The following is a 26,845-nucleotide window of genomic DNA, read 5'->3' on the forward strand; positions in this document are numbered from 1 at the left end:
GCTGGGACAGAGTAACAGAGCTCACCCCGTCGCACAGATTCGAACTGCCGACCTTCTGATCAGCAAGCCCAAGAGGCTCAGTGGTTTAGATCACAGTGCCATGCGTGTCCTGCCTGACATTAAAGGATCTAGAAGAACCCACAGACTACATACCTGCTCCTTCCGAGGGAGTGTAACCCCATCCAGAGCAGGACAGCCACCATCTATCTATTCTAGGGAACCACTCACTAACAGTGTCTCAGTCTTGTCTGGATAGAGCTTCAGTTATTGGCTCTCATCCAGTTCATTCTTTGGTCTAGCACATCTGTAGTGAGCGGGACTATCCACACACACCCCCCCCGACCATTCCTCCTAGACACTGGCAGGACTTGGCCAGGAAGGGGGAGCGATTGCTAGTTGTTGCAAATCACAAGCCAAATGGTAAATCTGCCACGCCTCCTTTCCTGGACCACCCTCGTATGGGGTTCAAGGAGGAGAACCCCCCTTCAATATTTACCGGGTTTGCCTAGCCCTGAGTCACTTTACCGTGACGCAGACAGAAATTCAACAGGTAGGTGTCCAAACATAGGGACGCGGGTGGTGCTGTGGGTTAAACCATAGAGCCGATCAGAAGGTCGGTGGTTCGAATCCCCACAACAGGGTGAGCTCCCGTTGCTCGGTCCCTGCTCCTGCCAACCTAACAGTTTGAAAGCACATCAAAGTGCAAGTAGATAAATAGGTACCACTCCGGCAGGAAGGTAAACGGCGTTTCCGTGCGCTGCTCTGGTTCACCAGAAGCGGCTTAGTCATGCTGGCCACATGACCTCGAAGCTGTACGCCGGCTCCCTCGGCCAGTAAAGCAAGATGAGCACCGTAACCCCAGAGTCGGCCACGACTAGACCTAATGGTCAGGGGTCCCTTTACCTTTAGGTGTCCAAACAGTAAGGCACCAGTTTAGCTTCCCCAAGCAAAGGCACAGAGTACAAAAGACAAAAAGTCCTTTCCCAAGTTTATTAAACAAGCCACTCAAAAAGTTGCACATTTCTTAGGTTACAAACAAAAAATAAAAACATTGTAAAATATAACTAGCTAAAACCATACTCACACAGCAACAATAGTTCAAAACACAGAGAGTAGTCAAGAGTCCTTTAACTGGTCAAACACCCCCAGGCAAAGTACCAGGGCAAGATGTTCTGCCCTTTGCATCTGAATTCCCAAATCCTTTATCCTTGAAAACCCACGTGGAGGACAGGTTAGGGACCAATCATTTCTGTAGGTTAATTACTAATTTACCAATGGCTGTATGACTAGACTATATCTCCTGATTGTCAGGAGATCAGCACAGCTGAAATTTGTTTAGACTCGGAGACCTTAAGATCAAAAGGCTCTTCCTTCTTTCCCAGGCCTCTCTTACACACTGTACCAGGCTCCTAAACTGTAAATTACTTGATAGCCTCCTTTTTACAACCCAATCCACACTCAGGCCCCCCGCTGTGCCAGGGTCTGCAAATCAGATATCTCATCCTGCCTAGAGTCAAGATGTTTGATGTATCACAGTATTTTAATATTCTTTTGGAAGCCGCCCAGAGTGGCTGGGGAAGCCCAGCCAGATGGGCGGGGTATAAATAATAAATTATTATTATTAAATTATTATGTAACTGACTCACACTTGTAGAGACTGGGAGTTTTACGTTTAAAGAGGCCAAACACCCATTCCCCAGAAGGCGACAATTTTATCTTTCCCACAATGCCTCACTCCTGCATGAACCAGGGTTTGGCATACCAAGATTTCCCAACTTCACTACAACATCTACTGCAACATCTGCAGATATAAAGGGGAAGGAGAACTATGTATCATCAGCATATTGCTGACAATGCACCCCTACACTCCAAATGAGCCCATTTCAGCTATTTCATGTAGATGTTAAACAAAATGGGAGATTAAATTGAACCCTGTGGAACCCCACACTGCACTCCCCAAGCACCACGCTCTGGGTAAAAAAACCCACACTATCCAGTCACTGGCCATTTCCTGCCTTTTCCCCACAAGTCTTTTCAAAACATGAGCTGGGAAATTAAGCACTGGCTTTAGTCCTCATCTTTCCTGGGGCTAAAGTTCCTGGGGCTCTAAGTTGCCTTATAACACTGAAAGACGAAAGATGTTCCCAGGCACCTGAGAAACTATCCATACAGACTATAGCAATAACTTTAATTGGGAATAGTCTATTCTGAGAGATAAATGTGAGGGACGGAGACTGAGATAGCTGCCCTTGAGGACAAACCAAAGTAACAAGATGAGACCTGAAGAAAATGCAAATGCTTCTGCCCCCAGCACACAGTTCTTAATAGATTATTCAACATCTTTATCAACGACTTGGATGATGGACTCAAGGGCATCCTGATCAAATTTGCAGATGACACCAAACTGGGAGGGGTGGCTAACACCCGAAAGGACAGGATCACACTTCAAAACGACCTTGACAGATTAGAGAACTGGGCCAAAACAAACAAGATGAATTTTAACAGGGAGAAATGTAAAGTATTGCACTTGGGCAAAAAAAATGAGAGGCACAAATACAAGATGGGTGACACCTGGCTTCAGAGCACTACATGTGAAAAGGATCTAGGAGTCTTGGTTGACCACAAACTAGACATGAGCCAACAGTGTGACGCGGCAGCTAAAAAAGCCAATGCAATTCTGGGCTGCATCAATAGGAGTATAGCATCTAGATCAAGGGAAGTAATAGTGCCACTGTATTCTGCTCTGGTCAGACCTCACCTGGAGTACTGTGTCCAGTTCTGGGCACCACAGTTCAAGAAGGACACTGACAAACTGGAACGTGTCCAGATGAGGGCAACCAAAATAGTCAAAGGCCTGGAAACGATGCCTTATGAGGAACGGCTAAGGGAGCTGGGCATGTTTAGCCTGGAGAAGAGGAGGTTAAGGGGGGATATGATAGCCATGTTCAAATATATAAAAGGATGTCACATAGAGGAGGGAGAAAGGTTGTTTTCTGCTGCTCCAGAGAAGCGGACACGGAGCAATGGATCCAAACTGCAGGAAAGAAGATTCCACCTAAACATTAGGAAGAACTTCCTGACAGTAAGAGCTGTTCGACAGTGGAATTTGCTGCCAAGGAGTGTGGTGGAGTCTCCTTCTTTGGAGGTCTTTAAGCAGAGGCTTGACAACCATATGTCAGGAGTGCTCTGATTGTGTTTCCTGCTTGGCAGGGGGTTGGACTCGATGGCCCTTGTGGTCTCTTCCAACTCTATGATTCTATGATTCTATGAATGCAGTACATAATCTAAATATACATCAGAACATGAATGCTTGGTCAAGCTGCAACTCCCTTATGGTGTTTTTGCTTCATATGATGTAAAATAAGAATAGTAAACCAGGATAGAAGAAAGAAGAAAATAAGAAAACACTTTCAAAATATCCAAAGTGCCGCCATAAAAATAGAGGGCAACTGTATACCAAGACTTATTGAAAGAAGGACAGGAAGCAACAAATTCAGTAGCAGTGAATCAGATACTTATTTGTATATCATTAGAAATGTAGTTGTAAATAAGGAACATCTATTTATTTATTTACTTACTAAATTTGTATACTGCCCCATACCCCTAGGTCTCAGGGCAGTTCACAACACAAAGTTACAATAAAAAAGCACAAAATGCGTAATAAAAATAATCAGAACAATTAACAATACACTACGAATGTATACAAACTAATAAAAAGTGCTCTCCCCAACAAAAGCCCCTAAACAATCCCCCAGCCCACAAATACAAAAATCCAAATTAATATATAACAAATCCAAATACAAAAATCCACATTTACACATAGCACTTAAAAACAATTTAAAACCCCACCCCCAAATAAAACAAACACCACCCAAGTTTAAACCCCACCCCCATTAAAACAACAGGGAATAAGGAGCCTGTGGCCCTCCAGATGTTGAGGGTCTCCATTGCTCATCAGCCCCCAAAAGTATGGCCAGTGGTCAGGGATGATGGGAGATGGTGTCAAGTATAAGGTTACCATATTTTTTTTCAATGAATCCGGGGACACTTTTCAACTTCAATGGATTTTGTATAGGCACTGATTTGTAAATCCGGGGACTGTCCCCGGGAAACAGTCTGGTAACCTTAGTCAAGTAGCAGCAGGAGGACCAAAGTTTCCCTCTCCCTACTGTAAATGATTGGCTGTCAGAACAAGTAGCATAATGACATTATGGATTCTCGTCTGGTTTACTGACTCACCATCAACATGTGGACTGAAATGGCTAATACTTTCTCCGAACAATTTGTGCTTATTAGTTACAAGACAGTCCCGGCCAAGTTCACAGGCTCTGCCAATGAAACCATGTTCCATCCCACGAGTCTCTTCTGAAACTGGCACCAACTGGGATCATGGTGCTCCTTTCTCATCTCTCCCCTCTTTTGCCATTTAATCTCAGTGCTTGTGCTCTTCCATAAACCAGTGGGGAAAGGGGAAGGACAAGGCCAGAGGCTAGGAAAACGGTGAACACCACTTGCATTTGAGCCAAACTAGGTTACCTGTGAGTTCTGCATAGGGCTCAGCTGGGATATCATTTGCCCTTTGTGTCTCTGCCAGAGCCATTGCCAGCTGTGCAAATGTCTTCTCGGTGCAGAAAGATTTACTGCCTAGCACACATTATGCTAATACCTCAGCAACTCTAACAGCACTGCCTGCATACATAAGGGAGAGAAAGAAGGGCACTTTAATTTCATTTTCCTTGAAGCAGCCGGCAATCACGTGGCCTCCCATCTGGCCTTTGGGATAACAACATTAGCAACGATAGCCAAGAGCTAGTTTTCTTAGCACAGGCCCTTTCAGAAGCCTTGTCTATGTTTAAAACTTTTTTCCATGCTGGTTAACTCTGTACTGTTTGTAAGGGACTGCAGCTACTGGGAGCAATTATAGGAACAGCACCTGACTCCGTCTACCAAGTGTTGAAAAGAGGCACAGAGGAGGTAGAACAGTTTCTTCCTTCCTCACAATACACTGTCCTTTTTGTGTAAATGAGCTGCAGTCCTTGAATATAGCATCTCACATTTTTTCCATTATATTTAGCATGAGTGTTAAAAAACAAGATCCAGTTGTTCTGATACATAACAAAGTAGGGAGTGAGCTCATGGGCTGAGTACCTGTACCCAGCGCACCCCAGCTTTGATCCCAGAGAGATTTGGGAAGGCCAGTTAGGGTAAACCTGTGGCCATCGGATGTTGTTAGACACCAGCTCCCATCAGCTTCAGATAGCATGGGCAATGGCCAAGGATGATGGAAGTTGTAGTCCTACAACATTTGGGGGGGGGGGTTGACAGATTCCTACCTCTGGGATACACAATACTAATGAGTCAATGGTCTGAGGCAGCTTTATATGTTCTTAAGATGATGGCTCCTGACTTAATGAAGTTATGCATTCGTTAAAATGTAAAAAGTTGTTGGTGAAGGCCTGTGCAGGGTCAGGACTATGGTCAGCAGGGAATAGTACCCTCCCCTGCATTGTTTGTGCCTTCAGACCACATTTGAGACCCACAATATCAGAATCACGGTGTTTTAGGGAAATTACATTTCTTTTCTGTCCGGCATATACTGGATGTGACGCTTTAAATCAGAACAGAAAAGCACAAATGACATTTGCATCAATGCAAAATGAAATGGTAACATGCTCCTACCAAGTACTAGGGATGGGCGAAATCTGGTTTTCAATATCATGATATATCACCAGCTAAATATCATGGTATCTCATGATATATGTGGCGGCGGAGGGCCCTGCTGGGCCTGCCTGTGGCAGCAAAACATCCCACCACACCTCCCTGTGGTGTGGGCGGGTGTGCCGCGCTTCCCGCAGCAGCTGAGGGCCTTGATGAGGCTCCCTGTGGTGGTGGAGGGCCTTAGAATGTAAGGAAGTAGATTTAATAAAAAATATTGAATAAACTTCCATATAATATATTTAATATATTTTCAACTAATTTTAAGAGTAGTTAAATGATTTACTAGTCAAGTTGCATCTGCTTTCCCACTCAGAGGTCTAAGTGGAATCTGTGCATGCTTAAAGCCCATTGAGTTCAACTAAACTTCTACTTTCCTGGGAGTGAGCCTCATTGAATTCAGTAGGGCTTGCTTGTGCGTAGGCACGCATTTGCTTGCACTGCTTACCAAAAAACACCCCATCATTCTCACATGGTAGCCAACCTCCTATTTCAGCATAAGGCAGCCAGTTAAATCTTCTACCCTCCATTCCCCCTCCCCACAGAAGAGCCCCCCAAAAGCCCTCATCCTACCAGTCTCTCCCTTTTTATCAAAGGGAGGGCAAGCAAGCAAAAAGATAAAGGTAAAGAGACCCCTGACCATTAGGTCCAGTCGTGGCTGACTCTGGGGTTGCGGCGCTTATCTTGCTTTATTGGCCGAGGGAGCTGGCGTACAGCTTCCGGGTCATGTGGTCAGCATGACTACCATAAGTCGCTTCTGGCGAACCAGAGCAGCAGAAACGCTGTTTACCTTCCCACCGGAGCGGTACCTATTTATCTACTTGCACTTTGACGTGCTTTAGAATGACTAGGTTGGCAGGAGCAGGGACCAAGCAACAGGAGCTCACCCCGTTGCGGGGATTTGAACCGCCGACCTTCTGATCGGCAGGTCCTAGGCTCTGTGGTTTAACCCACAGCGCTACCTGCGTCCCCAAGCAAAAAGATAGTCCTCTTTAAATTAAAAAACCCTTCCTTTTTGATATGGAGGAACGCTATTTAGGGGGAACCAGCAACATAAACACCACCAGAAAATAAAAATAAAAACACTTCCCCCTCTTTTTTTCAGTGGTGGGGGTGAGTATGAGGGAAGAACTGCTTTCCAGTTCTTTGTTTACCTTCTTTGTTTACTTTGCAGCTGGATCTTTGATTGTCTAGCCGTGGGGGCTTGCTGCTGGATTGTTAGCAGGCTCTGCATAATTAGCTGAGTTCCAAGTGGAAAGATACCTGTGATGCTGAAAGAGTTTGCTGGTTTGTGGGAGGGCCTATCTTCATTTCTTATTAGTTAGGAGGGAAGAGGAAGCCAGCAAACAAAGGAGACAAGGTGTCTGCAAATCATCTGCAAATCATCTGAGCTGAGGAGCTGAGGAGGAGCTGAGCTACCTCCTGGGAAGCTGTCAAGTCTCCACCTTTTGTTCACCGGTATATTGCCTTGTTGAAACACTTACCACAATGTTATTTCAACGAGATGGCAATTTATCGCACAGCACTACAAAGTATTGGTTTTATCCATACCAGTAGCTACTTCAAAATCTGACAATGGGCAGAACCATGATTCTGTATGATCTCCTGCTAGTACATTCAACCTTGGATTTTCAGTTCACTTCGGGCAATTTAGAAATGCTGTAACTTATTGTAGTATCTAGAACAAAACAACAGTTTGATGGCTAGGTAGGATATATGAGAACAGAACACAACTACTTAACCAAATACATTTTATTTACAGGAATTCAGAGTAATATAAAAGGAATGGCTTTGGTATTAAATCAAAAGAATAAAAGCATATTCCTAATTTGTGCTGTTTCATTCTAGATCTTAACTGGAGGCACAGCGTATTACAACTTGCATAGTTACCATTTAAGATCTACATTTCCAACCTGCGTAGCCAGCTAAAGTAAGTTATGATTAACGTTGCAATCTTATACACAGTTAACCAGGAGCAAGTTGTACTGAAATTAATGGGAATTGGGCTGAGCTGTAAATTCCATTGGCTACAACTGAACTTAAGTTACTCAACATGACTAAGTAAAGTAAATCATGGAAATAAATCATGCTGTATTTAGTGGAGCTTGCTCTTCAGTGAGCGTGTTTAGGATTCCGGCTTTACTCATCATGACTAAATTTAGGTGGGGTGCAGCATAGGCCTAACAGAACTTAACAGCACCCATTTCTGTCACAACTGTGCGTGTGTTTGAATTAAACAAATGGGTTCTTCCCTATTTAGAGCATCTTCACGTATTCAAACCAAGGAAGCTTACAAAATATGCAAATAGGGTCTGATTCATGTTCAGAAATGGCTATAAAACTGCTTAAAATAATAATGTAAAGCAAGCTGCTGTTTTCTCTCTCTCCTGAGCCTTAAAATATTCTCACTGGTTATTGAACCAAGTAATTTCCATTTCCTTGAGTTTACTTTTCACTGGGGTATGTTGTTCTGTTTTGACTAGCTATTTTGAGGGCTCTAAATGATGGCTTTCAGTTGGCAAACACTCTTGCGGCTGGGCAAGTCCTTCGTTCCTGGTTTATACCCTGCCTCCATGTTTCCACTCAGCATTTCATGTTTCTGCTGCCTGATCATCACTTTAGCCAGTCTTTGTTGACAGATGCTGCAGCTGTCTTGGTTGCATCATGGGAGTTCACAGTCACATCTGAGATGGCACATTTGTGTGTGTTGGAGGGAGGACTGATTAGGACCACCCAGCATCCACCCACAGTCGTGGCACAAATTCCAGTTTCTCAGAGTCTGCAACAGTCTTGCTCTTTTCCCCTGGTGGTGCAGAAGTCTAAAGCCAAATTCCTATTGCTTTGGCAGCGTGTATTTGCCCTTCCGATCCAAACTCTTCTTAAAGTGGATAGCGTACCAGAGGAACAAAGTTAAGCTCATCCCATACACCTAGGGTAGGTAAATAAATAAAAGACAATTAAAAACATTTTTGTTGTTTAAAAGAAATTAATTAATTATAATGGGTACTGTCCAGTAGTTACATTTGTCCAAGGACTTCCACTTGGGCAGTAGAACTTCCCCTCCCTCTCTTCTCTCTGCACCCTACCCAAACCTCTGGAGGTTTGGGGGGAAATTCAGGACAAATTTGGGGGTTGGGGTGCATGGAGGGAGGAGAAGAAGTTCCTTTGCAGAAGTTGAGGGGAACAACTTCACTAGACACCTTGTACCTCGGGTTACAGATGCTTCAGGTTACATACGCTTCAGGTTACAGACTCCGCTAACCCAGACTAATACCTCAGGTTAAGAACTTTGCTTCAGGATGAGAACAGAAATCGCACAGCAGCGGCGTGGCGGCAGCGGGAGGCCCCGTTAGCTAAAGTGGTACCTCAGATTAAGAACAGTTTCAGGTTAAGAACGGACCTCCAGAACGAATTAAGTTATTAATCTGAGGTACCACTGTATTTCTCTACTGCTTTTCTACAGGTTCAAAGCGATTTCTATCAAAGCAATAAAAATACAATGCAATACAATCAAATCTATAAATAATATGGGGCCACCATATAAGTCACCATATAACAGCCACCATGTAACAGTCAAAGAAACAAGATGGTCTTTAGTAAAAAGGTGTACAAGGAAGAAAAAACCCTTTAGAAAAGTCAGCTGAGAGGTAGTTTCCTTCATTTCTTCCAGGGAGTGGTTCCACAGTTTCAGAGTAATCATCAAAGTAGCTTTTGTTATTGTTCAAATTTACTGCCAACTTGGCACAGACAATAACAGCTGCTTGCTACACCTCAACTGGCAAGTGAACTTGTATGGGAAGACTCAGTCCTTATGAGCGCAGAAGCTCTGATTCTTGGGGTTGAAACCACATCTTCCTGGCACAAACCAGTCACCTGCAAATCAATGCCACTCACTAGAAATCTGTTTCTGAGAGAGGAAAGGAGGGAAGCGGAGGGAGAGATGTATTAGAAAAGGGTTGGGTTTTTTTGCGAGGCAGAATGCTGCCACTTCTGCAGAATTATGCGGCCATCCATAAAGCTAGATTTGCACTTCTGTTTCTGTTGATTAAGGGGAAAAACAGGAAGATACCAGAGAACACAAATATTTACCATGAAGAAAATTGTAATGGTCATCAGCACAGAGACAAAAGTCATATGTTTTTTCAGGAAATTTTGGATCTCTTCTAGGCAATCCTGAAATATGAGAGAAAATAGCTTAGAGGACAAGATAATAAATGAAGGCTGTATGCCTATGCACACTTACTTGGGAGTAAGCACCATTGAAACACAGTGGGATTTACTTCTGAATAAAAATTCAGAGAGGATCAGGTTCCATGTTTCCCTCCCCAACTCCTCACAGATTTGGAGGAAGCATGCCACCAAACAGAAGCTGCTTGAGACCAACAGTGGGATAAGGACTTCATGTCTTGCTTGTGGTCTTCCCAGAGGCATTGTCTTGGCAACTGTGGAAGTTAGGCTGCTGAACTAGATGGACTGTTTGGTCTGTTCAGATGGAGAGTGGTATCATCCAGCAGGGCTCTGAGACATTCTCACAAAATTAGTGCTCTGCCTTCCAATAATTCCTCTCAAAATACTCATACCAGCCAGTGTGGTTTCATGGTTAGATTGGAATCTGGGAAGCCAGGGCTCCAAGTTTCTACTCAGCTATGAAGCTCCTTGACTGACTTTGGACCAGTCGCTGACCCTCAGCCTACCTTACCTCACAGGGGTGAGGATAAAATGTGAAGGAGGAGAGCCATATACAGCATGTTTTGTTCCCTGGAGCGAAGGTGTGATATAAATGTAGATGCAGTAGCAATAGCAGCAGCAGCAGCAGCAGCAGCAGCAGCAGCAGCAGCAGCAGCAGTTGTTGTTGTTGTTGTTGTTGTTGTTGTTGTTGTTGTTGTTATTATTATTATTATTATTAACTGTTTCATGGAACTGAAAGTGTCCTGAACTATTATCTTGTTTAACTTCTAGCCCAGATGATGTCAGGAAACATCTTGGTGCCAGAGTGACAAGGCCAGTTTTGCTAATACCCCAGCTGAGTGAGAACCTGAACTGATTGTACTGCAGAGCTTCCCAGCCTCACATATAATTTACCTTTTCTGTTCCCACAGCTTCTGATTGGCACATCTCTTTTTCAATCCTGCTTGCTTCTCCAAAGGGTGGCTTTTTCCCACAACAGAGAAACTGAAAGAAAGGGGAAAACACCACTCGTATCATTGCTTTTCTTTTCCAAACAAAACCCTTAAAGAAGAGTTTTGATTGTCATCTGTTGGTTTGTTACTGGTAAACTGCAGAGGCTTTGCCTCCTCCGCCTTAAACCCTATCTTATTATAACTGCAGTGGTTGATATAACAGCTGGCCATCAGACTGAGGATTAAAGATAGGGGGGAGTATCTGACTAACTTGTTCCATTGGTGCAGCAGAACTCCCCTCCCCTGCTTTTCTCCCTTAGCAAGTGCCACACCCATTCTTAATCTGTGCTAGAGATTTAGGGGACCCGGGGGGGGGGAGAGTAAGTTCTCTTGCACAAGTGGAATCTTTAAGTTGATGGAGGGACTTGGCTGTTTGCCACCCATGGTCTCCATTCATGATATTATGTGGTCAAATGCTTCTGCTTTGCTTCTCACTTGCATCTTTTATAAGTTTGATACTGCATTTCAAAAGTTGCCACTGGTTTCGTTCCCAGTGACAAACCACTCAGTCCTTTGCTCCTCACCAGTATTTTCCTTTATTTCTTGGCACGCCTGCATTTTCCATGTGCATTTATTTAGAGGCATAGCTGCAAGTGGTGTGGGAATATGGGAGAGGGCCTGGTTCATATGATGCACAATTCAGCACTGTGCAAACGGATGAATTCTGATGCAGGTTCTGTGACGTTGCACCTGGCAAATACTTAAAGCATTTTGTGGAAGTATAAATCTTATGCAACAGGGTGATGACGTTACTGGACTGCACAGCAATGCATGATGTAAGCCTCACGGAACCTCCTTGCCTGCCACTTTGTGGCACAAATTAGGAAGTACAGGTACACCATGCATCCCTGGCTGGGTTGCATTGTGTATATCCATATTACACAAGTATGAATTTTATAACAAATAAAGGTAAACATTCCCTTAAGGTCCAGCCATAAAGTGGTAAGTTGACACATGATTTCCATAGAAGTCCCATCAAAACCTTCTGGGATAGTGAAAAGATGGTCATCTAGGTGGCCTTTTTTATTGCCCCAGTCCAGGTTCCTCAGAAATGGTGCCCCTGTTTATACCTAATATTCTGTACAAAAAATGACAGGTCTGAGAATATCAACACTTTCCTTAAATCACCTAAGGTAATGTTTTATTAATCTGGCAGTGGTTTTGCGTTGATGGCATACACTATTTCGGGCATGAAGGACCATCATTTTAAAAACAGCTTGTTTCATCAGCTAGGCAGCTGCTAGGGTGCAGCCAGTTCAGGTTCCTCTGGGAATTTCAAAGGCACATCTTATGATATCATAGTACTGGCAGAGTGCTGAAATTCTCTCTTCTACAAGACTCTTAAGGGTACCTGAACCTTGACTTGCATGGCATTTGGCCACAGCAAAAACTGTGGTGGTCAAAAACAAAACAAAGAAAGAAAAACAAAAACATAAAGGCCTTGGCTAGGTGCCTGATGATTCTCTCTTGGGCACAAAAACATGTTCTTTATAGTTTCTTTATAGCATAGCCATTGTGTCTGACTGATCAGTTTTGGCTCAGGAAGAAAGCAAAGCCCGACTTCTGCTGCCTTTCTTTTTTTACAGAATAGGTCAGGGCTGCAGTCCTGTACACACCCCCCCCCCGGGACTTAGGCATCCTTGACTCTTCCCTTCCCCAAGTCTTCACCCAATAATTGGTAGCAAAGACACAGAGTAGATTTGTAGACATTGTTGGGAACATATATTTTTTAAACGCCCCCTACCCCGTCATTAGAAACACAAGATGTGGGTTTGAATTTTGCATGCTGGAAAACGTAAGGTTAGTGTAGGAAAAAGAAAGGAGGAGTCCATATAGTAAAAGAGCACGTGTTGATTTTCCCCTATGGCTCCAATTAGATCTTTATCAAAAACAGGTCCCACAGTGCAAAGAATCTGGAATTTCCTTTAGTCAGCTATCTGGAGAGGAGAAGCATACCTCTCTGTCTCTCCCTCTCCAACAAACATTCCCTCAACGCTGCTCTCTCTCCTGCACTCATCCACAAAGCTGTTTTTTTGATGTTCCTTGCTCCTTGCTCCAGGAACAGTGGGGCTTTCTGAGTTGCTCCCTGCTGCGAAGTTCCACCCGCTCATGGAATGCCCTTCTCTCTTACTCTGCTACTCTTCTCAGGGCAGTTTCATGGGCGCAGCATTGTCTCATCCATAAGCAGCAGCAGTGGCGTAGCGTGGGGGTGCAGGGGGGGCCGGCCGCACCAGGCGCAACATCTGGGGGGGCGCGCTCGCCGCCTCCGGAGTCGCCGAAGAGCCTCGGGCGCAGGCTGTAGCAGAGCCCCATGTTTCGCGGAACCGACGAGCTGTGCGCGCGTCCGGGCTGAAGGCGTCCAGCAGGCAGCGGCTCTCAGCGCTCGCCACGGTCCCCGCGCGTCAGGGCCGTGGAGGGCGTGCCAGGCAGCCCCTCCTCACAGCCCCGCCGCTGCTGCCGGGCCATGTTGCATTTTCCTCGCCTCTCTGCCCTCCTCCTCCTCCGGGCAAGCGGCGTCGTTTGGGCGGCAGCGCCAGTGGCAACTCGCCTCAGATCACCTGACACGGACCCGCCGCCACCGCCGTGGCTACCTTACCGTAAACACCCCAGCCCAGGCAGCAGCAAGAAGAAGCTGGCAGCAGCGGCAGGTTAGGGGTTAGGGGGCGCAAATTACTTGCCTTGCCCCGGGTTAGGGGGCGCAAATTACTTGCCTTGCCCCAGGTGCTGACAACCCACGCTACGCCGCTGAGCAGCAGTATAAGGAAGAATAGGAATTCAAGTGCTGTAGCACCATACAATTATAGCACATCCCCATTACCCCTCACAGAGATGCAGTTGCCAGCACTCTCAACCAACTACAGTTGGTTTATTTATTCCTTCCTTCCTTCTTATTATTTGCATGGGGTGTTGGTGGTATGTGCTTTAAATGTGGCTGAGGGCCAAACGAGATGGGGGTAGTTTGGCATAAGATAGCTGGGTTTTCATTTTAACCAATAGCTGGCATGGGATGGTGTGGAGGAAGCACAAAACTGGGACTGTGGCCTGGTGAGAGGTAGGCTTTAACCCTTTGGCTCCACCAATGGGAGATTTTCTCCCACTGTGAATATCAGCTGCAAGGGCTATGTGTGTGATTCCGAACAGGACTACAGCTGGGCCAGAGAACCCAAGCCCTCCTTCTCCCCAAGCTACAATTCCAGTCCAGCATCTCCCTCCCATGCCGGCTATCTGTTAAATGAAAAATAGCTGTGCTAAACCAGACAGTAGGATGAATGTCGCATCTCGTTTGGTCCTGAGCAGGCCCAAGTGAGGAGATCTTACTGCTTGAAGCAAAGGCCCTTCCGCTATTCCATATACAGAAGTCAACTGGATTGGCAGTTGGGTTTTGCTTCAACACTAGTGATAGGATACTATCTTCCACTGTGCCAGAGAACAGGCAAGCTTAGTGGCTTCAGGACAGGCCATCTAGCAAACAAAGAGGGAAATGACGGACGGTTCCAGGAGCAGCCGCCAGGGGACTGCCATTGCTCCCCCAGCACCTGCTACCTGAAGCTATTGCCTCATTCTTGCTAGTGGTAGGCTGGTTGCCTTTGAGTTTGTTATGTAACCTACTGTTTCAGAGGGGTCAGAATTTAACAGATAGCACGAACTCCCATCCCAAACTTGGAAACAGATATGGGGCATAATAGAACAAAGTTAAAACGTGACATGTCATGATTGCTTACACAGTATCAGCGTAGGCAGCCAAGGAAAAATTTCAGCAATTCTCCAGGACCTTTGATGCTTACCACAATGGGGGAGGGTTTTTCCCCCTCATTGGTCTTGCCAACTGCTAATCCATTTCTCCAAGCAAGTCACTGGGAAGAACTAAATAGCCTGTGCTCCAGTCAGGGGTGTAGTGTTGTCCGCAAAGGCCTGGAGTGGGGAGTCCACACGCCCCCACCCCCCTGTGAGGACAGAGCATGCCACCCCAGCCCTCATCGCTGCCTGGTGGGGGCAGGGTGTGGAGGGTGAAGAACACCAGGTTCTAAATCCTAGAAACTGGTTTCTGTGGAACGGCCCCTAGAGTATAGACGAAAATGTGCAAGCAGATCACCGTTTTGTGGATGGTATGTAGCTCCTGTCTCCTGGTGTTGGAAGAGTTGCTTCTCACATCTTCATACACGATGTCATACACATCCATCATGGCATCTTCAGCCTACAGGGAAGACATGCCCATAAGAAGAATTTCTACATGTCAGCCATCCTTTAAGGAATGATCTCATAAACAGACAGTTATGCTGGGTTTGCTGTAATTGTTTCCGAGTGCAGAAAAAATGCACAATATAACACAGGGTACAGAATTCAGTTTCCGGAGAATCAGAGTTGTTTTTCCTTTGAAAAAAGTCTACTTTCAAGTCCTTGTGGGCTATGAAAGAAATGTTTAGAAGTGTGTGGACAATACTAGCTAAAATCTCAGAAATCTGATGATGATGATGATGATGATAATAATAATAATTTATTTATACCCCGCCCATCTGGCTGGGTTTCCTCAGCCACTCTGGGCAGCTTCCAACAAAAGAGTAAAAATACATTTAAAACATCAGTCACTAAAAACTTCCCTAAACAGGGCTGCCTTCAGCCTGAGAGGTCATTGAATAAGGATTCAAGTTGCTGGGAGTGGGACTTTGCTGCTCATTGCCCAACGCCATGACTAGCAGTCCTGAGCACATTATGCAACCAAGTCAGAGAAAACTGTTCAATTATGCAAACTTGCTCAATTTTCATAATAATAATAATAATGCACAATTCCGCTCTCTTTGGATAGTGTTTGGGTTAACTAGGTATAGAACTGCAATGCATTTAGTTCAAAGTGCAAGCAGCCCCGCTCTTGAAACCGCTCTTGAAACTGGATGAAAACACTGCAATGAATATTTACAGATTTATTTATTTGTTTAAAATGTTTCACAGGCTAATGATACCACCCTGAGCAAATTTGCCATTGGTACACTGCTGATTTAGAATTCAGCGCATGAATGACAATCTACCAGTGCAAAACAAATATGCGCCCAAGTACATAAATTTACAAGATTGATTCAGAAATGAAAAGAGCAGGAATTAATTTGGCTTTGCTGCAACAGGGAACTCACAGGCACTTCCAAACATATTTCAGTAATGGTTAAAGCTTCGGTTATCACAACAAACTCAGTGGGAAGCATAAATGGATTCTCACCATTATGCAGAACAGACATTGCTTGTTCTTCTGAAATTTAGAGTCTAAATGTCTCCAAGAAGTAAGCCAAGTGCCTGGAGATTACTGTTTGATTATGGGGATTATGCCTTTGCCAGAGAAGACACTTCCCATGTTCCTGTTTGCTAAGCCCATCTTCTGTATTGTCATGCCAAGTGGCAAAAATAAATTCACCACACATTCAACTAGATATAGTATTTAGGGGAGTGGTAATATTCTCACCAGGGACGCGGGTGGCGCTGTGGGTTAAACCACAGAGCCTAGGGCTTGCCGATCAGAAGGTCGGCGGTTCAAATCCCCGTGACGGGGTGAGCTCCCATTGCCCGGTCCCTGCTCCTGCCAACCTAGCAGTTTGAAAGCACGTCAAAGTGCAAGTAGGTAAATAGGTACCGCTCTGGTGGGAAGGTAAAAAGCGTTTCCGTGCGCGGCTCTGGTTTGCCAGAAGCGGCTTAGTCATGCTGGCCACATGACCCGGAAGCTGTACGCCGGCTCCCTCGGCCAATAAAGCGAGATGAGCACCGCAACCCCAGAGTCAGCCACAACTGGACCTAATGGTCAGGGGTCCCTTTACCTTTTTACCTAATATTTTCACCACTTGTTGGGATGTAATATACAACCAGGTCAATGATGGCCAATGATCCTCTGTTTTCACCCCCATTAAGTTGTGAATCAAATCCTAAATGTTTTCAGAAGAATGTAAAGTACTGGAGTTTCTGGGAAATTTGAATCATTGTGTAGCAATCAGAGAAAGACAATTGATCTTGGCTTTATCAGGGAGTTGGGTGAGTTCCATTTCTTTTATTCCTTTAGCCTTCCCTTTTCTTTCCTATTGATTTGTGCAGGCCTCAAGGCAAATTGTAGCTTTTCAGAACAGAAAACTCAATAATGCAGGGAACAGAATTGAGGGAAGCAATCAGAGTGTTAGGTGAGACATCCACTGAAACCACATGAAAAGTTTCTCCTAATTTCAGCTGCTTTCTCACCTCAACCCTGACCCTAGATTTCTTATCCAGGCATTAAGGATCTCTGATTTAGAAAATCAGATTGAAAAAGCATACCACATATTTATTGCACTCCATAGATTCAACACATAGCATTATAAGGTTAGGCATGTACTAAAAAATCATTCTACTATTAGTTTTGATGTGCCATGTTTAGGGATGGGCAAATGTGCAAATTTTTGTTTCTCTCGGTTTCTATTTTTTCCATTCATAAGTTTAGCTCTTCACATTTCCCCATCAGTTTGCATTTTAAAAAAGAAGTCTTTATGAACATTCACCAGCAATCTGGTGCAAATTCTTCCTCATATATCCATATGCCTATGCAATTCCGCCATTTTTTGCAAAGCAATTTCTCTATAGTGCATTTTGTATGTTCTTTTACACTTTACCTCAGTACATGCATTTTTGTACACATAACATGGCTTGAGAACTGCACTGCAAAATTCAGAGAAATGCGAATTTTGAAGCGTAGCTGTCTTTTGGTTCTTATTCTCACAGAAAGTATGGCTTAAGCAAGTTCACCTTTAAATGTAAAGTGAACTTGAATTTATCCCCCATGCTTATTCACATTAAAGGGTTTCAAAACGAGCCAAAGGGGAATAAAAATAGAATGTGGGGAGCCATTTTGTTGCCAGCCAGTCTTTTTGTAGAAGTGGCTTCATAATGGCAATGGTGGAGTAAAGCAGAATTTCTCAGCATGTGTGTTGCTTCCCACAACTGCGTGGGCAAACAGCTGACAACTGCGTTCCCACCGACTGATCTGTCGGTCCTGACATGTGGTGTAACTATAATCTTCCCAGGGCGAAACATGAGGTTATAGGCAATATAATCAGTAGCACAGCAGGCATTGTTAGAAACACAGGGAAATTACCCACGTGTTCATAAAAAGTCAGATGGATAATGAGGCAAAAAAACAAAACCCAGCTGCAATAAAAATGGCTGCCTCTAGAACTGTTCCTAGTACGTGATCTAATGCTATGTCTGCAGATCAGTTGGGGCCTTGAGATAGGGAGTTGGGAGCGAACCCTTTGCACCGTCACTGATTCCTCACCCTAAATCTTCTGCCTGAAGCTGCTGTTAGTTGTGAGATAGGAAAATGTGGAGGGTACAAAAATTATGCTCATGTATGTACCCTTCACAGATAATAGCTGCTTCTCAGGGCGTTCAGAGTTAAGAAAACAGTATGTGTTTGGGAGGGAGCTTCTCTCCCCTCTCCCTCAGCCATAATATTAACCAGATTTCCCCTCTCCTTCCATGACTGTTATCCAGGTTGCAATGACACGATGGAGACATATTCAGGATATTCTATTGAAAACAGGTGGTTCCTCAGAAGCCTTTGGTGAAGGACTGTTGACAGCTTTCTAGAGGTTCATGTATATCCAGATGACCCCCAGCCACATGTTTATTGACATGCTCAAAGAATCCTAGAAAAGGTATATGAGTGAAGTAGGGCTTCTATTTGCAGAAGCTGGCACTTCTCCAGCAACATTGATTCTTCTTCTGATACATGAGCAACTTCTCATTAAAAACCATTCCACGAAACCAAAAACCAAATGAACCTAAAACAGATTATTATTGTTTTACTCCACATTTAGTCATTTTCAGTTGTAGGGTAGCCAGTAAACTGAAGAGAGGGCCTACAATATCCCTGGCAGGAGCCAAACATCTCTCCCTCTGCAGGTAGACCACACCCAAGGCACCTTGTTGCTCAATTTTGGTTCAATTATGAACCAAATATCTTGGATGGTATTCAACTAAGTTTTACTCAAAGCAGACCCATCAAAACCAATGGGTCTAACCTAGCCATGTTTATTACATTCAGTGAGTCATGGGGTTAGAGAGAGTTGAACATGACTAAGACAATTAAACAACAACAAGGTTTTGTTGAATGGAGGATTGCAGAGTTGCTGATTTTTATTGCCTATTTTTATACACATTGTCTTGTTTTATGTTTTTAATATGTTTCTGCTTTTCAATTGATTTTGACTATTACCTTGAATATTTAATAGAATTGCAAGGAAAACAATAACAGCATAAACTGTACTGCATGGAAATTCTGCTAAGACAAAGCCAAGAGACATGTTGGAACAAGGGTTGTTTGGAATGCATTATGACTTCCATCTTGATTGGCCTGGCTACTTGGCGGGAAGCTCTCCAACAACAGTGCATCATGTGAAGAAAGGCCCCAAAAAAGTCTGGTCCAGAGGCCATTACAATATGTGCAAGTAATTCTCCTGACTTGTTTGAACACAGAATTATTTTGTGCGACTGTGTGTGGCACCACTCTCAGAAAAATTAAAGAATGCATGTATTGCTACTGTTTGACTGTGGCGGCCAAAGGTAATAAACTAGGTATGGAGAGCTCTTTTTCTGTCAAGAGTGCATTCACTCAGGAGTAAATGTTCAGGCCTGCATGAAGCCCAGAGCCAAAAGTGAGAGCAACTACTTCCATCTCCCTCTCTCTTTCTGCCATCCCCTTCTCCCTCTCCCTCTCCCTCCCCACTTGGTGGGCTGCTGGAGGAGGAACAGATCACTTTTGCCAAAGGTCTAAACTTATTGTTTGCAGAGTGTTTTCCCCTACTACTGCCTCCATCGCTCCGTAAGTTGCCTCTGTTTTTTTACACCTTCCTTCTGTCCCTCTGAGGTCCTACACCTGCATGAGATTAGGCTGTGGGTCAAATGCAGCCCCTTCAAAATAAACCAAGAGTCCCTTTCGTAGCATAGACTGAAGCACCCAGAATGCAGCTTTCCCCCTTAAGGCAGGGGTAGGGTGTATTTTCCAGGGAGATCTTAAGGTCACTCAACCTCCACAGGCCATTTTGACAGGTGGATGCCACCCATCAACCTATCACCTGACATCACCACAATGTTTTCCTTTGCCTACTAAGCAGTTAGAAATCAAGCCAGTCAGAGAAAGTCACAGGGCTTTCAAAGCACTGAAAACCAGCTGATCATCAGTGCCTGCAAATCACACTCTAGGAAGGGAGCAGCTTCTTTACCTGTCTGACACCTGACATGATACAATGTCAGGTGTAAGGAAGGTGTCTGTGGCTTGGGGGAAAAGTCCTCATTAGGTTCGTGGGCTGGAGATTGCCTGCCGCTGCCTGGGGGTATCACTAATTTATCGATTCATAGCTCTTGTATTTCTTCCTTCCTCCAAAGCTGTGCATAGATCATAGCTGTACATTTTCTGAGTTCTATGCAACTAGAGTGTTTTCTTTTGAAAGTGGCAGCATCTGAGGGCCACCTCAGATGTTATATGAAAGAGTCAAAACCTTGATGCAATTTAATAGGCCTTGTTCATCACATTTTTATAAAAATGAGGAAGAAAGGGGAAGCCTATGCATTGCAGAAATCGCCGTATCGCTCAGAAGCCTATGGATTCTCCTTGTGTTTCCTTAGTGATGTGCCATATTTTTCCTGCATCCTTTGAAGGGAATTTTCAGGCTAGAAAACACACAATAAGCAGACATCCAGGAATTGTGACTGGTTGGGGATTGTATGCTTGCACTAGGCGCCTGTTTTCTGATTGATAATGTAAATGTCCCTCAAAAGTTACAGAAGAAAAGGGTTGACTTGTCTTTAGCAGGAATGTTTAATGTGGCCCTGAAATCAAGAAGAGAAATTACCTTCAAGTAAATGTATGTTTCGGTTGAAGAGGAAGCTACGGTACTTTATAAACAATTCTCTGCTCCTGCTTTGCCAATGGAACCTGCTGTTCTACACCACAAGTGATTAATATCTAAGCTAACCAAATGAGCTGTGTATAAATTAAAGCAAACACTGGCTAGAACTATATGGGGGAAATGGAAAAAACCTCCCTTCACCTCAGTTGCTTTCAACTACATGTGGCTTGTTCATCCATGCATTCATCATTACATTTATATCCCATCTTTCCTCCATGGAGCACAAAGTGGCTGGGGAAGCCCAGCCAGATGGGCAGGGTATAAATAATAAATAATAATTATTATTACATGGTTCTCTCGCTTCTCATTTGAGCAGAGGTGCCGTTTGGCCACACTGGGTGCTGGAACCACAGGGGGTGCTGCAACAATGATGCAGAATGGAGTGCGAAAGGTGTGGCGGGCACCGAATTTTAGCATCACACAGAGTGCTACTGAAGTTTGAGATCCCAAAGTCCACCACTGATTTGATCCTCACAACCCCGTGAGGTAGGTTAGGCAGAGAGTGACTGGCCCAAGGTGACCCAGTGAGCTTCATGGCTGAGTGGGGATTCGAATCATGTTCTCCCAAGTCCTAGTCTGACATGCTAACCACTACACCACACCATTTGGGCTACGCCATTTATTGTTAAATGTGCACTACTCACATTTCTCCTTCTTTTAAAACAATTCCTAAAGCAGAAACTTCAGCTTCCTGCTTGTGGAGGATTTTTCTTAGTGCACTGGACCACTGCTTTTCCACTTCTTGCATATGATTTAAGTATTTTAAACAAAACATAAATTACGTGAAAATTTTGATTGCATTGCAATATATTGCCAACTTTCTATTCTAAGTCCTAATAAAATAATCTATTGTGCAAGGACATTCATGTTATAGTTTACATTTGACTGTTCCCTTTCCCCTCTTGTTTTTATTTTCAAAAGTGACAGTGTATGGGTTCATGACATATTACAGAGCATATGATATATGCGTGCACACTAATTCCCTTGTCTACAGAGCTCACAATCTAATTAGGCTGCTGGGATGATATACAGAAGAGAAGCCATGGAAGGAAGGCCAAGAGAGAAAATAAGAGTGTTCAGTGGAAGTGCACTGAACTCATCCTCTTTTACCCTGTTAAACCCCAATTGTTAAATAAGGTCACAACCGACTATTGTCATATGTGACAGACCATAATGAGAATTGGAATAATGAATCGTATTCACCAGAGCTATAGGGATGTGGTGTTGCTTGGTTTGTGGTCTGTCTTGTATTTTTGTATTGATTTATATGGTTATTTCCACATTGATAGCTGGTCTAATTCAATGAAGAAAAATCAGTGTATTTTTTATATATATAAAAAAATAGGACTAAAACCAATTTTGTTCTCCATACGCTTCTCCACATATTTATTAAATATAATGTTCAGCCCAGCCAAAGCTGGTATTACCAGCTGATTGCTTTATAAAGGTTCAACCGTCATAAAAAATTGCTTGTTTATAAATTGCAGATAGTGGACAAAATGTTGTTTATAACATCTGGCTTTAGGAGAAGGCAAACCATTAAAAAAAAAGACACAAGGTTTTCTTAATCACTTAATCACAAGGTTTTCTTTTCCACTATTGTTGGGAAAGGTATAAGGAGAGGCAGCAGAAGCGTTTTGCTGCTCCATGGTAATAATATCATAACAAAAGCCATTATATTGACCTTATTCAGAAGAAAATACCCAGACTGAGTGGATCCTCTGACCACAACATCGTTCTTAATATAAGAGGATGATATTTAACATCACTCTGAGACATTATGCAGATAAAATGTGCATCACAAATTAAGAAAGGTATAAACTAGTCTAATGAGGAAAATCGCTGGGACACAGCTTTCCCAAGATACCTATAGAAACGACAGGAAAGGGCATATTGGGGGGTTGAATAGCTCTGTATGTAAAAAATAATAATAAAAAAGTCCAATCGAATAGAGACCTATCAAATAGAAATCCTGAGAGGAGTAAACTCCTTTGCAAAACCTTTTGTGTAGAATAACCAGAGCTAAAAACTAATTTAGTACTTTAGACATATTACTCACCTGGCCAAAATGGCAAGGGTGATCTTGAAACAGAAAAAGAGGTTAGGGAGGCAGACAATGGAGAAAGTGTTACAATAATGGGCAACCAACTACCCACACATTAACTGAGTGTATGCATGCTTGGCTTATTACAAAGAGACAGTGGAGGATGGTCTATTAAAGCAAATGGGGTGCCGCCCCATCAAACTTGGTCTGAAATCAACTAGCACACACACACTCACACCCTGCTGTCAGCTTCCTCCTGACTTAGTTTCATTGCCACCATTAGTAGGGAGAAGGATGGATATAAAATCAGAATTAGTTGGCTCTGCCTTGTCATTGTCTCTGGCTCCACCAACTACAGTGGTACCTCGGGTTACATACGCTTCAGGTTACAGATTCCGCTAACCCAGAAATATTACCTCAGGTTAAGAACTTTGCTTCAGGATGAGAACAGAAATCGTGCAGCGGCGGTGCAACAGCAGCGGGAGGCCCCATTAGCTAAAGTGGTGCTTCAGGTTAAGAACAGTTTCAGGTTAAGAACGGACCTCTTGAACGAATTAAGTACTTAACCCGAGGTACCACTGTATTGGCTTCTCTGCCTTCCTCTCTACCAGTCCCAATGGGCACCAGCCACCACTGCAGAGAGACAACATTTCTAGATAATGAACCATCTAGAAAGGATGCAGACCTGGACTTATTCCTGAGTCTTGTCTGGAAGAATCAGTATGGCTTCTGCAAAGTCCTGCTTACCAACAGTTTTGAGTTCTTTGATAGGCACGTTGATGGGGTGATTCTATGGATAGTGTATACTTGGAGATCTTTGAGTTCCCTAAAATGAGGTGAAGGATTAGGCTGTGCAAAAATGCTTTAAGGGCCTTGTCCAAATTCTTTTGAATTTAAGAGAGATATGATGTGGTAGTTTATGCCTCTCCTGGAAAAAAGGCTCTGTGCTCCTCTTAAAAGAGCTGCCTTTCTTTTTCCACAGTAACAGGCTGGCCCTATTGCTTTCTTTAAAATTTATGAAAGCCTCGGCAGAGTTTTATTTTCCATTAATAGGCAGTCAATTCCACCTACCCTTTTAGTTCTCTTCAATACTGGCTTGAGATATTTGGCTATCATTTCAAACCAAAATGGGTCTTTCTGATCCCATGGGGGTAAAGGCTGTAAAAGCTAGCAAGATGTTCCCAGTTCAGGCTGCTCAGCAGTTATCAGAGTGGAACGTCAGGAAGAGAAAGGGATCTATTGTCTTCCCTCTCAGGAATGTGTCTGAAAAGCATTAAATAATCTTAAGAGACACATTCAGGGATACCTCCTTTCTAATGCAACTGTAAAGAGTTAGGCGGATGCTTTCCAATGCCATTTGAAGTAGCTTGGATTGGAAGGCACAATAAATGAAGTGCCAAACATATTTGAAAGGCAGAAAGAATTTAGGGGAAAGAACAGGGAATGTGGTAAAACTTAGTGGTTAGCCATCCTTTGAAATCTGTACTTCTCTGAATTTGCAATGCAGCTCTTCGGCCAAATGAAGTTTACAAAATTACATATACTAGGGTAAAGTGTGCATTAAAAATGTGCAATAAAATGCATGTTAGTGGAAATAACAGAAAAATGCATTATATTGGGGAATTAAGGGAAATTCACACTAAAATGCTAGTAAATTTTCACGAGGTTTTTTTTTATTATTTTAAAAATGCAAATAGATGTGGAAATGTGAAGAACTAAATTTAAGACTGGAAGAATGAGAGACTGAAACCAAAATAGATGTACTTGCCCATGCCAACCTGCAGCATGTGGGAAGCTGTGGTGTGTCTTCTGCATGTCCTCTGCATCCCCTTAGCCTAATTTAATGCATCCCTAATTTCAAGCAGCCTACAGAGATGGAGTGCCAGAGTGTCAGATAGACAGACAGAAAGACAGAGAGGAGAGAGAGAGAAGACCACATTCCAGGGCCAGTGTGTGTTATGGCCTGTGGAGAAACCCCCACCATCACCACCCAGTGTACAGAGCTAGGAAACAAATAAATGTCATAGATCTATCAATCGGGGCATTACATTTTGGGCAACTTGAAATGGCAAGCAGCCACTGCAGATGGGAAATGGATTTGCCTTCTGTTGTCACTGCTGTCCACCATTAAAATGCATCTGGGGGCCTGGCAGGGAGAGTGGCGAATGGCGGCATGGCCAAGTCAGGCCGGTGAGCACCCTCCTCACTCCCAGTGGCTGACTGCTGCTGCTGCTGCTAGACCTGCCCTACTACCTGATCCCCAAAACCATCCCTTCAGCAGGTGAGGGCACTGAAACTGTGTACATGCAGTCTGTTTATGTATACAATTTAGGGGCAGGGACAGTTGTTCGACATGGGCATCAGAAGAGGGTATCTGAGACCCTCCTAAAACCAGCCTCTCAGGGAAGTATGCAGAAGTGGGAGGAGGTGCTGTGAACAAAAGCTCCCATATGTCCCATCCTTCTCTGAAGCTTCAGTAGTAAACATAACAGTTTTAATGACTGCAATGCTCAACCTTAGTTGGGAGGAAAGTGTATCTAGCTCTGCCTGCTGCCTCCTGGGAAACATTGCTCTCACTCTGCAAACTATAATCCACCTCCAAGTTTGAGAACCACTGGCTTAAAACACAAAGAAACACAAAAGTTACCCAAAAAATCTAAAGATAAAGCCAAGCAACGCTGAACTGATGCCCCGGAAATGTAATTGTTCCATTCGACCCACCTGTACCTGTATGGACAGGTAAATATAGGAGTGGAATATATAAGGTGAATCCACTGACCTTAGCTATCACCGACTGAGGAACAGCATTATTGAATGCAGTTGGATTTAAGGCGTAACTTTCTTATCCCTAGATAAATGGAGCGCTTCATAATCTATTAAGTTAGAGTGCTTTCTGATAATTAATTCCCTTGTGGCAGAACACTGCTTGTATGGGCCAAAACAGCCACTATTAGATACTCAAGCAATGGCTTACAAAAAGCTCTCCATATTAGCAGCTGTCAGCGAGAGATGGATTATTAGCTGGGATGCCAGATCATCTGTTTGCTTGTTGTTTTAATATTCAGCAATCCCATGTGCTTTCCATCTGGACTGCCACTAGAATCGAGCACAACAGCTCTGAAGGCAATATCTCATTCATTACAGTATTTCAGAAGCTTCTGTAGACTCGCCAGGGATTAATCACAGCACAATGTCAGACAGTCCATCGGAGATCCCAGTGCAGTAAGAAGTGGAGACACCTATTTTGGGGCGGTCAAAGGATCATACTTTTGCTCAAGAATTTGAAAGGGAGGAGGGCCTCATTGTTGTCTGATGAAAGATGCAGGTGATTCCTGATATTTAGATGATTTGTTCACCTGATTAGCCTGTTTCTAGGAGAGTGATCCTTCCACGGGCTGCTTTCCCCTACAAGTCCTCTTGCCCTAGTTCTGAGTGAAGAATCCAAGCATTTTGAGAGACTCTCTCTTTTAGTGGAACCTGCTTTTCATATGTTTGGGGTCTCCGCATTGTCTCATGTACTGCTGATTGACCGAATGCAACGTCCAGTTCCCCAGCCCACTTTCCAAAAATGGCGCACATACCCTCTAATATCGAACAACCTTTTTAAAAATTCAGTTTCAATGTTTGTTTGTTTTTAATACCCCTCAGCCAACTTCTTGTTACTATGCAGAAGTGGAGATGGGTATATGCCATCAGCATCTCAATAGAGCCATGCTTCTGAAGCTGTGGATGGTCTCGCCCAGTGGCTTGGCATTGTGTCAACATACCATGGCACATATTTTTCCTGCATGCAGAGCCTGTGTTTATATATTCCTGCAACAGCATTATAATTCTGGGCCAGTTTTCGTTTATTTGTAAGCGTTTACAGGCAATGACAGCATACAAGCAGAGCTTTGTGGGATCCTGTCTTCTGCTACGAACACATGGACACAGCTTCTTTACACCTTGTATTTATCCTGATAACTCTTGTCATCCACACAGCTGGCCACAGC

The 26,845-nt window shown here is 43.8% G+C and overlaps 1 protein-coding gene across 5 annotated transcripts in view; it reads right to left on the reverse strand.

Moving 5' to 3' along the window:
• Positions 1 to 7,452: 7,452 nt before the first annotated feature.
• TSPAN32 (tetraspanin 32) overlaps positions 7,453 to 26,845 on the reverse strand; it is a 37,990-nt gene continuing 18,597 nt past the window's right edge. For 4 of the 5 annotated variants that reach the window (XM_053393843.1, XM_053393832.1, XM_053393863.1 and 1 more), the window contains exons 6-8: positions 14,989 to 15,090; positions 10,798 to 10,887; positions 9,102 to 9,888 (exon numbers count right to left, since the gene is read on the reverse strand). In XM_053393843.1, coding sequence (XP_053249818.1) covers positions 9,661 to 9,888; positions 10,798 to 10,887; positions 14,989 to 15,090 — 420 coding nt within the window. In that variant the 3' untranslated portion in view covers positions 9,102 to 9,660. Of the gene's footprint in view, positions 8,645 to 9,101; positions 9,889 to 10,797; positions 10,888 to 14,988; positions 15,091 to 26,845 lie in introns of those variants that run through there. The other variant, XM_053393873.1, reaches the window with a different exon arrangement.

The sequence above is a fragment of the Podarcis raffonei genome, chromosome 1 (genome assembly GCF_027172205.1).
Source record: "Podarcis raffonei isolate rPodRaf1 chromosome 1, rPodRaf1.pri, whole genome shotgun sequence".
In the NCBI taxonomy this organism is placed as follows: Eukaryota; Metazoa; Chordata; class Lepidosauria; order Squamata; family Lacertidae; genus Podarcis; species Podarcis raffonei.